The sequence below is a fragment of the Psammomys obesus genome, unplaced genomic scaffold, assembly GCF_907164565.1.
Source record: "Psammomys obesus unplaced genomic scaffold, mPsaObe1.curated_primary_1811, whole genome shotgun sequence".
Taxonomy (NCBI): domain Eukaryota; kingdom Metazoa; phylum Chordata; class Mammalia; order Rodentia; family Muridae; genus Psammomys; species Psammomys obesus.
In genome coordinates this window covers 12,371,857-12,384,174 of record NW_026596131.1, presented here as the reverse complement: position 1 = coordinate 12,384,174, position 12,318 = coordinate 12,371,857, and the positions used below count along the sequence as shown (strand labels likewise).

Below are 12,318 nucleotides of genomic sequence, written 5' to 3'. Positions count from 1 at the left end.
AGATAGATAGATAGATAGATAGATAGATAGATAGATAGATAGATAGAGGAAAGAGAGAGAGAGAGACTGAGATTCTGTCCCTAAAAACAAGGTAGATGGTAAGTGAGAAACAACACTCAGGGTGGCCTCCAGTCACAAGTGGATACACACCCACAGGAAGGAGCGTGCACATACATAGCCCCACCCTGACCTGCTGCCCTTTTATAGGAATCTCAGTCACCAAAAAAATAAAATTTCAGTCTGACATGTTGGCGCATACCTTAAACTCTGGCTCCTGGGTCAAAAGGTTGAAAATATTAAATTCCAGTCTAGCCTGGACTACAAAGTGAGGGTCTGTCTCAGACTCCCACTCAAAAGATAAGGGGGGGGGCAGAGTAAGGGAAGGAAATGGAAGGAAGAGGAGGAGAAAGATATTTTGACTGCTCAGAAAGACCGACTTTCTGTTCTCCCCACAGAAAATGAAACACAGGTCTTGGAGAAGAAGCAAAGCCAAAAGAAAGTCACAAAAAATGTTACAGGTTAATTGATGTAACCTGTTAATGTAACAGGTTAATTGATACTTTTCTAGATTTTGTGATACTTCTGATACTCAATAGCTATTTGGAATTTACAGTTTGAACTGCCTACAATCCCTGCGCACGGCAAGCAGAGGCAAGGGGGTCACCACAGAATTCAGCCAGTGACCCAGGGCAGCACTCAGAACAGCAAACTGTAAACTCTATCAGCATTTTTGTTGCTACTATGTGCTGATGAGGAAACTCAGGGCTTCCTTTATGACAGGTGGGGCCTCAGGCACTGAACTGGATCCTGGCTCTCACAAGCCCTACCTTTTAAGAATTGTTTAAGTGGGCTGGAGAGATGGTTCTGAGCACTGGCTGCTCTTGCAGAGGACCAGAGTTCAGTTCCCAGCACCCACATAGTGGCTCACAACCATCTGTAACTCCAGTTCCAAGGAATCGAGAGCTCCCTTCTGACCTCTGAGGGCACCGGGCACTCATGCGATGCAGACAAAATCCTCACACACATAAAAGAAAATACATAAATCTAAAAAAAAAACAAAAAACAAAAAACAACAACAAAAAAACCTGAATGGCTTTCAACCACCTGTAACTCTAGCTGGTGAGATCTGGCTTCTCTGTCTCAGTTGGTATCAGAGAAGCAGTCATAAACATACATAATTAAAAATGGTAATAGTCGTGGTGCACACCTTTAATCTCAGCACTGGGAAGGCAGAGGCAGGTGGATCTCTGTAAGTTCGAGGCCAGCCTGGTCTACAAAGTGAGTCCAGGACAGCCAAGACTACACAGAGAAACCCTGTCTCGAAAAACAAACAAACAAACAAAAAAAAAAAAAAAAAAGAAAGAAAAGAAAAAAGACAGAAAGAGATTTATTAGAATGGCTTACAGGCTGTGGCCCAGTTTGTAAGAAGACTGTCTACTAATGAAGGTCCAAGAATCTAGGAGTTGTTCAGTCTGGGAGGCTGGGTGCATCAGCTGTTCAGTATATGCCAGAATCCTGAAGAAGTAGGCTCTTGTGTCAGGGAGGGAATGGGCTTGCCAGCAAGAGTGAGGACAAGCAGGCAACAGGCTTCCCCTTCTGTGTCCCTTATCTAGGCTGCTCCAAGAAGGTAATCCATCCAGATTAAAGATGGATCTTCCCACCTCCAAAGACCTAAATTAAAAGAGGGCCCTTTCACTTCAAATGAAGTTAAAAAAATCCCTCACAGTGTGCCCAACCACTGGATTTTAGTCAATTCCAGATGTGGTCAAGTTGACAAATAAGAAAAGCTGTCTTACATACCACCTGAGAAATGACACCTGATTTTTACCCTTAATGATGTCCATAAATATTTTCATTCTCTCTCTCTCTCTCTCTCTCTCTCTCACACACACACACACACACACACACACACATACACACACATACAAACACACACAGAGACAGAGAGATAAAGCTTTCATTATGAAACCCCTCCTGGAGATTTGGAACAGCACATTTGAACAACGCACACACGCAAGAACCACAGCCAACTGACAAGTGACCACTGGGAAGGACACTGAACACAGGATTGAGGAGAACTGCCAGTGACCACACGCTGATGGCCACCCCACAGAAGAGCCAAGGAGGCTGCCTGAGTATGTGGGATCATGTTGGCTTAATGCCCAAAGTCACCAAAGACACCGTGAGTCTGTAACAGCTGATCTTCATCGTAAATTTGACTGGGCTTGGATTCACGGAGGGGACACACCTCTGCCTGGCCTGTGTCTACCGTGGCGTTTCCAGAGAGGTTTAACCTAGGAGAGAGGACCCACCCTGAATGTGGGCAGCACCGTCCCAAGGGCTGGAGCGCTCGGCGGCATAGAAAGCAGCCAGCAAGCTGAGCAATAGCATTCGTCTCTCTTTGTTTCCTGTCTGTGGATGAAGTGTGACCAGTTGCCTCCAGCTCCTGCTAGCATGACCCCCCCCCCACTATGATGGACTGGGACCCTTCAAACTGAGAGCCAAAATATGCCCTTCCCTCCTTAGGTTGCTTTTGTCAGGTGTTTTGTCACAGAGACAGGAGGGTAACCAACATGCAGTTTCACCTCACCTTGGGGGTCACTGGATTCCAACACAGGGATTCCCCATAGAGAGGAGGACGTGGAGGACTGCCATGGACAGAGTTCCTGGGAGGACTGCCCAGGGTGGTGGGAGGAAGACTGAGCCCAGAAGCACAAAATGTTAATGTAGCAGAAAAGCCAGAAAGCCATCACCAACGGACTGGAGGAAACGAAGGTTCCAGAAGGAATCACTGCAGAGTTGCCAGCCTGCAGGTGACTGATTGCCAAGAGGGGTGGCCTGTCACCTGAGGCCATCGATCCATCTCCATGCCTGGGCTCAGGCTGGTCCAAGGAAGCAGAGTCACTTCCTGGAGGTGACAGGGACAGAGAGGTCATACTGCACCCAGCCTCAAGTGTTAGTCACAGCAGGGAATCAAGATAACGGACAGCTGGTCTCTACAGCAAGCCAGCCCAGGAACCAAGTCAGCAGGTTGATGGACAGTGCAGGGCTCTTTCTGTCCAGCCTATCTCTTAATAAGATGCCATACTGAGGACCCTTGTCTGGCTTTGGAGAAAGCCACAAGAATGGCAAAAGAGTCACCATCAACTACCTAAAAGGGGGGGGGGGGCACACATGCAAAAAGCGCCAGGACAGAGGACACCCAAGAAGCAAATGGACACAACAATTCACTTGAAATGCCGGAGTGTGAAGTAGCGGGGACACCTGCAATCCCAGCACTCAGCGGGCGAGTGAGGAAGACCAGGAGGCCCAGGCTTCATGAAGCTGGGCCTCAGTGAGGCCCTGACTCAAACAAACAAAACAGAAAGTTAAATAAGCAGAAGGAAGAGGAGGAGGAGGAAGGGGAGAGAGGGGATCCAGCAACAGCTTCAGACGCCAGAGCCTAGCAAGGGTGCTCACAACTGCAGCCCGCAGAACGCTGAGGCAGGAGGATGAGTTCAGGGAAGCACACACAGAATTGAAGCCAGGATCCACGCGGCCCCACGGATATGCAGAAGCACGGGTGCTGTAAACACGGGTGCAGCTCAGCCCTGAACCCTGCAAGGGTCACGCATCTCCGTGGAGGGGGAGCCGTGTGACAGTCCCGCTAGGAACGCAATGAGGAGCACTCAGTCCTGGGACGTCCGCTCTGAAGAACTGTTGACGTGACGGCTTTGAGCCACGCCTGGTATCTGACTGCCTGTGAAAGGGGCACAGTGTCAGGGTCAAGCAACCCTGAAGGTATGCGCTACACCTCGGATAATTCAACGGTCCATTCCACGCATGTGGGGACAAGCAGGCAGAGGAACACAAAAGTGAATGTTACAACCCACAGCGTCTTAAGTTTCCCGCTCAATTTCCTGTTTGCATGGTTCAAAGAAAAGTCCACATTAAAAAAAAAAAAAAAGAAAGAAAGAAAGAAAAAAAATCAACCATGGGTAACAGCAGCAAAATAAAACAAACAAACAAAACTAGCAGCTATACAATCTACTTCAGAAAGTATTTCCCGAGAAAAGGAAAATAAAGGCAATGTCAAGGTGCAGCAGCCACAGCCGGGCCGCAGCCACCAGGAAGCTCTGCCATCCAGAGTGACTCACCGACATAGCTGAGGTTTTACCACACCTTGGAAAGTGGGGAGGCAATGAGGTGCCAATCCTGGCAAGAAGTCACCATCTTCCCTCCCACCCCACGGTACCTGGCTTTTGTCCTTTTGTCCAGCACCTTGCAGTGTCCACGAGACCCAGTACCGCTCAGCTAAAACCCTGCCTAGCCTTCGCCCCACTCCACAGAGCCAAAGGCATGGTCCTATTGGTGAGTTTACAGATGACTCCCCAGGGTCCTCTGTGCCGAGCGGTCCAGTCCCCAGCCTGCTAGAAGATGGCTAGCATTGGATGTAACCCATTTCCAAGCAGATTGGCTTACAGTAGCCTTATCCCCCTGCTGGGATCTGATCCTCTACAAAGAGGGTTGTGAAAGGAGGCCCCAGGATGCCCATCCCTCTGAGCTCAGCACGAGGCCCTGGCAGCCAGCCAGCTCACCCGTGCCCAGCCCTTCCTGGTAGCCATGCTCACCTGGAACTCAGCTCAAACTTGAGCACAGTTGCCAGGACTCCTGAGTCAGTTGCTGCCCCAACACGCCTGGCCTGGCCAGGGCCCCTGATGCTCTTGTCGCCCACCCGTTGGTCCAGAGGTAGTGCCAGGGGGAATCAGTGTGAGCATGGCCTGGGCACCACTAAAGGCCTGCGAGGAGAGAGGCAGAGACTGCAGCCACAGCTGCCACACAGAAGGCCTGCCGGTCCCCTCTTCAGGATCCTCAAGCCCGGGTCGGGTGGGTTTCTAGGGCAAGCCTCAGCTCCAGAAAGACCTTCACCTCTCACAGCATTCCAAGCGATGAAGGTCAGGGTTTCTCTGGTGTCTTGGGACCCTGCCAGGGAAGGTCTAGGTCCAAGGGCCACACTGTGACCTGAAGCCGGGATTGGCTTTCCTCGCTCCCATTTCCTGTCCTGAGGTCTCTGGGCTGCCAACAACTAGACTTCAGTGAACCAGGTCACATCAGTCCCTGAACAAAGCTTGCTTGTTGCAGATCTGCAGAGAGGCCACTGACAAGCGAGGCTCCTGGGGCTGCCACCCCCTCTGATTGGAGTAGCGTGGTGTCAGCTTCACCGAGGCTGCAAGTGGACCCGGGCCCAGGGCAGGGTTGGAGAGATAAGGCCAAGAAACTGGGCTGGGATCAGAGGGGCCCTCAGCCCTCAGGCCCCTCCAGTGCCGTTGCCGAGAGCCACCAGGGAGCAGGCAGAATGGAGCCTGGGTCTCAGCAGCACCCAGCAGATGCTTCTGCAATAAATGGCTCAGAGAACACGGAAAACTGAGCTGGGTCAGGAATTTTGGGGACTTGGGGCCCCTCGCAGCTCAGTGGGGCTGTTCTGGCAAGGCTCACCAAAGTTCCTGGAGCCAGAGCAAAGCTAACCCATCAGAGGAGACCAGCCCACCTGCCACAGATGGCTTTGCTGCTGCCATGGACACCAGACACCCTACAAGCCTGGTGACCACATGACGCCTATGCCAGACACTCCAGTGGCTTTCAACCAGGCCTTATACCCACCAAGGCAGACTACTTTCAATTAGCACCTTTGGATCACGTGACCTGTGGCAGTTCCTGTCAGGACTCTGAGATCTCTCTAGCAACCCCTAGAGAGGTACAGCCCAGCAGAGATGTTCTCTGTATCTTTGCAAGCCCCAAATGGTTCCCCAGGCACCGGTGCTGATGATTCCCCCATTAATCCCTGAAGCAGTGAAGAGCTGGGATGTTTCCAAGGTAACAGCACCAACAAACAAGCCAAAGATGGGGCAAGACTCACCTCTCTCCCTACCCAAACGTTCCCACTCATGGGACTAGGGTCTCTCTCTGTAGCCCCCACCCCACCCTATCCCCGACATCCCTGGGGCTGGGAGATCCCACTCAGCATGTGCCCTGGAGCCTGGCTCTGTGCTGGTCTGTGCTAGATCTTTCTTATCAAAAAAACATCTTTAGCAAATTGCAAAGCACGCTACACTGACCACAGACAAACACGCGGAAAACAGGCCGCCTCCAGGTTCCATGCGCGTGGGGCCTCGGACAGCCTGGGATGGACAGGGCAGTCCGAGAAGGACGCTGAGTGTTCGGTGGGCAGTGGGCCTTCCACGGTTCTCTACAGACATGCACCTGAGCCCTTCGGGCACACGAGCAGCCCACTGTCTGACTAAGCCCGCTGCTCCTAGGTGACAACCCTTTGACCTCTCGGCACCCATCCTGGTTTAAGCAGGTCCCACAGGTTTCGGGTAGAAGGTGGGTTATCTCATACTCTGCCCTCTGCCCCACGATGGTAAAGGAGCTGCAGAGTGGAAAGCTGGGGAGAGAGGAAGCAGAGGCAGGCAGGGTAAATGGCTACCCATGTCTGGGCTTGCCTTCCCACCATGGTCTGGGAAGGGCAGGCTCCTGACTTGTGCTCAGTCAGCTCTCTTGGGACTAGGGGCCTCCGGAGCTGGGCACAGAAGGGACATCACCATAGACTAGCTGCTTGAGGAGGCTGCTTTCTCTCCAGCCCAGGTCCCTTGGAGCAAACAAGCCTGACCATGAGGAGACAAGAGGAGACCCAAGCAGACACCAAGCTGTGGAGGGACCAGTGGAGAAAGAAGCCTTTTGTCACCAGTCCCACACAGGCCAACACGTGGGTAGCTTACTCAGGGTAACCTCGGAGGGTGCATCCCTCGGCCTCCCAAAGCCCCCAAGGGTGCTGGGTAAGGGTGAGACCCTCATCCTGCAGACCTCCTAGGACTGAGCCCCTGCCCAGTATAGAGCTGGCACAGATAGCTGCTTTGAGAGGCTCCTGGATCGCAAGATAATTCCAAAGTGCCAACTGGGATATGCTCGCCCATCCTGGTGGCTGGAAGCTACGTCCCCCAGCTTCTTCTGCCACTGAAGATTTCCAGGAAAGCCAAGGATGGACACTCCTATGCTGTGAGGTGCTAAGCTCGGGACCCCAGAAAATGAAGGGAGTGGCCTGCAGCTGGCTCCAGCACAGATGGGCCTCCGAACCACGGGAGCCGAGAGAAGCCCTGGACCCTGCAATGTGTAGCACACAATCTCCTGGTCCCTCCTCTGGCCCATGGCAGTAATTCCTAAGATACAGGCTAGAGAGTTAGAACAAGTACCGTGGAACCTGTTCCTGTAGAAACTCACTGTCACGACCAAGCATCGTCTCTGTCCAACAATGATGAGCCCTGTTCCCCACAGCATCCCGGGACTTAGTCCCAAGCTCGCAGCTCCCGCCCTTAACCACTGGGCCACACTGCTATAGCTAAAACATAAGGGAAGGTAGGTTCACGAAGAGCTGGGGCTATGCTAGGACTGCCAGAGGGCCCCCCTCCCCAAATGCCTCTGGTGTCCTGCAGCTTCCCTACCTGGAAAGACACTTTTTGGTCTGCACTACACCAGATCCCTTATTCAGGTCAGGCTCAACCGCGGTCACCCCCAAAGCTCCGACCCCTTTCTCCCGGATGCCAGAGCACTCGAGAGGCTACCAGCCCCTGGAGGGGGTGATAATGAGCTGAGGTCTCGCCTCCCCAGCGACAAGGCAAGCTCCTGCAAGCTAAGAACATGTTCTGCCGTTGCTTCTGCAGCCTCTGGCCTGACGATGGGCGCACACCACACTGGTGACTGTACGTAAACCACGGCCCCGGGGTCACCCCAGACAGACTTCTCATCTCCCCTCCTGAGAGGCCCATCAATGCTGGCGGCAGGTCCCCGACCGAAGTGGCAGCCTTCCCTTGTATTTCAAGTTCGTTAACAGGTCTAGGAGTGATAATCCCACTCAGTCTATGGGAAAGGCACACGCCTTCCTGGTTGCCCTTGGATTTCCAGGTACTTGGGAGATTTTTTACATTCTTTGCTACTCTGCTGAGTTTCTGGTAGCAATGGGAGCTGAGGCCAGTCTGACTTCGGCAAGCAACCCTACTCAGAAGAGGGCTGGCTCCGGGAGACCCGGCGGAACCCCTACCACCCAACCCCATACAACTGGCGCAGAGTGACCCAGCACCCCTTGGCACAATGCCAGGCGGGAAACGATCTGGATATGGTCCAGGCCCTCCCTCCTGCCCAGCCTCCAGGGGCCCTGCCCCTTTAGGTAAACACATGGAACCAGGGAGCCTGCTTTCACAAGGGCTGTAAGCTGGGCTTCCACAGACCTGTCGCAGGAAGTTGCATCTTTTTACAGAAATGTACCTGGTTAAGGCCGGGTGGGTATAGGAGAGATGGCGAGTGCCGGTCCCGCCACCATCTCCAGTAAACTCCAGGCTCAGACCCCCCATCCAGACTCAGAAAGAGCAAGCTTTCGGGGGCTTGTGCAGTACGCTAGGACCTGTGACCTGGGAGGACCTGGGTACCTCAGTGTCCAGACCCACCAATCAGGAAACGTGAGGGGACAAGGACAGACAGCACAGCCCTTGGCCATCCCAAGGCCAGCCAGAGCGCCAGGGAAATAGCCCCAATGCCCACAACCATTCCAAGCATCTGGAGCATGCTGGGGAGGGAGAACGGCCCAGTGCCAAGCCTGAGCACAGACCACCTGGAAGCCCCTTCCTCCCCCAGCACCACGTCAGCAAGTTCTCCTGAAAACAGCCAGGCACTGGGGGCCCAGAGCAGCCAAGTTGGCAACTCAGGGCCAGGAGCTACTGACCAGAAGGCTACTTCTTAGGGGAAGCTAAATGAGCCTTTTTGAGAAGTAAAGCCTTTTTGGTTCCTGAATATGGAAAACAGGAGGAAACAGAACATGACCTCAAGGCAGGGGGATGGCCCAAATGACCTCTTCAACTCTAACTCAGTCTCCTGATTCAGAGCTCTTATCTTAAATGAATTCACGGGTTCTTGGCAGAAAGCTTCCTGTCCAAATAGATTAGGAGAGGAACCTGAAGAGAAGGCATGTGAAGTTAGGGGAAGAGGACAAAGGATCCGGCCTGGACCGGGAAAGAGTGAGAACAGGGTTGCCTTACCCTGCGCTCACAGCCTCAGTCGGGCTGTCTGCGAAACGGAAGCGCAGAGCAGGGGAGTATGGCATTTAGTAACGACCAGTGTGGAGCCCCAGGGGAGCCCCACACTACGCTCTACCCATCAGAGTGATTTTGGCATACTAGGACACTCCCGGTACCCTGAGACCCAAATAAATGGCCTAGCTCTCCTGGGCGGCCCTGTTTAGAGACCTTTCAGTGCCCCGGGGCAAATGACTAACAGGAGTCATTGCCAAAAAAGATGCTGGGGCCTCGTCCACCAGGAGCTCAGAGAAGGCAAAGAGCCCTCCACCGAACCTCACCCCACCCACCCAGACCGCAGCCAGGCCCATCAAACGCCACCTGTAAGTCAAACATTGCACCGACAGGGAGAGGAGGGCGCCTCCAGAGCAGCCCCTCACCCTCTAGAGCGAGCCAGGTCTGCGGGACAGCGAAAGGGGACACTGAGCCAAGACCAGGAGAAACTCCAGCCGCAGCGAGGGCCAGGGCTGCGCACAGAGAAAGCCATGTGTGCGGAGGGCAGAGCTCCGCCGCGGAGCGCCCCCTTCCCTCCCTGTGGGGAGGAGCCACGGACTGTCCGGGGGGCACAACGTCCCGAGAGCTCGGGGCCACCGGGCCGGCTCGGTTCCCGGGTGGCCTCGCCCGCTCAGGTGGCACGCGCAGGTGCCCGCCGCCCCTCCCCACGCCGGGCGCAGCGCCCACCTGAGTAGGACTTCTTCATGGTGCCGCCGTGGCCGCCGCTCCCAGGGAAGTGTGGCGGCGAGGCCGCGGGGCGCGGGCTCCCAGGTGGCTAATCCGCGGCCCGGCCGCCGGAGGGCGGGAGGAAGGCGGGAGCACGGCCGCCCCGCCCCGTCGAGGTGCGCGCCCCGCCCCGCCCGTGCCCCCACGCAGGTGCGGCCCGCGCCACCCGCCACCCCCGAGTCGGCCACCGCAGCTTTCCCGGGGCCAGGCGGCAGCTGGGCGGGGAGGCGCCCCTGGCGGCCCGCGGGCCACCGCGGGACGGGCGCGGGACGCGGGCTTAGCGAGCGGGGCTGAGCACCACCCACGGGTGCCACGCCGGCAGCGCTGGCTGCCCCGATGGGCCTGGGCCGACGTGAGCCCGTGGAGAAGGTGGCCACCTTCGGACTGGGCATCATTTCGGCCGCATTTGACAGTCGCGTTCTGCGCTCCGCGTCTGCCTGTGGCGGAGCCCGGGGACCCGCATCCCTGCAACCCGGGAGCCTGGAAACTCCGCTCTTACTTTTAAAGTCTTGAAAGCGCACGCGTGTCGTCTCAGCAAGTGGAACGCTGAAGCAGGAGGCTCACACGCCAGCCTGGGTTAGACAGTTAGTGCCAGGCCGGCCAGCGCTCTGGAGCAGAATCCAGCGCTGTCTTTTAAAATTAAAAGGTGGGGTGCAGGGAGGGAGCGGCCTCTGGGTGGCGCACGCCCTTGCCCAGCACTTGGTGGCAGAGGCAGGCGGGTCTCCTATTTGGAGGCCAGCCTGGTCTGCAGAGTGGGTTCCAGGACAGCCAGGGCTGCACGCAGAGACCCCTTCCTGAGGATTGGGGCGGGGGGGGGGGGGGGATAAGGTAGCTGAAGGATGGATCAGTGGTGAAGAGCACTTGCCACTTAACCGCTGGAGCAGGTTGCATTTCCAGCATTCACTCTGTTTGCTCCCAACTTCCTGTAACTCCAACTATGGGGCACCCAACACCCCTCTTCTGGCCTCCGCGGGCACCAGCACACATGTGTGAATATACTTACACACACACACGCACACACACACAAGGCTCACAGAAGATGGCTCAAAGATTAAATGAGCTTGCTCCTGGGTTCGAGCTCAGGGACCCACAAAGTGGAGAAGCCAACTCACCCAAATTGTTCTCTGACCTCCACAGTCACGGGCCCTTCCCCAACACACTACAGGTGCACACAGCAAGTAAATAAACAAGATGTGAACCGCAACAAAATAGAAAGTAAAAAAAAAAAAAATCTCCCCATAGTAAGATGGGGTGTGTGTTGCGCGCGCGGGAGCATATTCTCGCAGAAAGGAAAGTGATTAATTCCGTCTGGAGGGTGTTGAAAGCCGTCTATTGAGGTTATGCCAAAGCAAGGCAAACAAGGCTTTGGGGAAGGTGAATGTGCCAGGTAGCCAAGGCAATGCCAGGCTCGGGTTCCCGGCAGTGGGCAGGGCATGGTGGAGCCTGGGGCGCCGGGGCCTCACAGACTTACCAGCCGGGAAGGAAGCACGGGCAAGTCCAGGTAGGGGCACAGCTGCCTTGGCACACAGTTCTGAAAGCCCACAGACAGCGACAGAAGAGCTAGGCCACCCCAAAACCCCCTTCCTCTTTTCCTTTGCAGGGAACCCCGGTATTGCCGCTTCCTGCCTGAGTCCCCTCTCCGCTAACCCGCCCCCATTCCCACGCAGAGCCCCTCAGGGACAGTGCAGGTGGCTCAGGGTGCCTGAGTCTCTGGAAGCTACAGGAGGGGGCAGGGACGGGGCTGGGAGTGAATGTTATGTAAGCATCACATTTTGAATTTTGAAATTTTTTTCTTTTGTTTTTGTTTCAAAGTAGGGGTTCTCTGTGTAGCCCTGAATTGACTTGGAATTCATTCCATCCACCAGATTGGCCTCGAACTCAAGAGATCAGCCTGCCTCTGCTGGGATTAAGGGGTGTGCCCTACCCGGCTCTCATTCTGAGTCTTTTGAATGGATCGTGTTTGTTTAAACGTGAAGCTTACTTCCTGCCTCGGTGAGCAAAGGTACCTAACAAACCACTGTATCCTTCACTGACTGGGCTCCCAGGCCATCCATTTTTAAAATGTCCTTTCAACATCTAGTCTGTCTGCCTGCCGGCTGGTTTGTAACCCCTAACCTGCTTTCTTCATGCGCCAGGTTTTGCTGTCACAGATGAGGGTTATGACACTTTCCAGATCTTGCCAGGCTGAGCTCATGGTTAGTAAGTAATATTAAGACTGGGGGTGGGGTGAACAGCTTTGATCCCAACACTCTGAGGCCAAGCAAGGCAGGCAGATTTCTGAGAATTCCACTAGGCCATCCTGGTCTACAGAATGAGTTCCAGGACAGCCAGAGCGATGCAGAGAAACCGTGTCTCAAACAAAATAAAACAAAACAAGCAATAAATAAATAAAACCCCAAAACAAAAAACAAACAAACAAACAAAACCCAAACAACCCCGAAGGAAGGAAGGAAGGAAGGAAGGAAGGAAGGAAGGAAGGAAGGAAGGAAGGAAGGAA

General features: G+C 54.7%; 1 protein-coding gene across 1 annotated transcript in view; it reads right to left on the bottom strand.

The window, feature by feature from the left end:
- The window catches only part of Septin9 (septin 9), a 151,618-nt gene extending 141,744 nt beyond the window's left edge, over positions 1-9,874 (bottom strand). Inside the window, exon 1 of the mRNA XM_055592086.1 lies at positions 9,783-9,874. Within this exon, the coding sequence (XP_055448061.1) occupies positions 9,783-9,801 (19 nt within the window). The 5' untranslated portion in view covers positions 9,802-9,874. The remainder of the gene's footprint in view (positions 1-9,782) is intronic.
- Between the last annotated feature and the right edge of the window lie 2,444 nt (positions 9,875-12,318).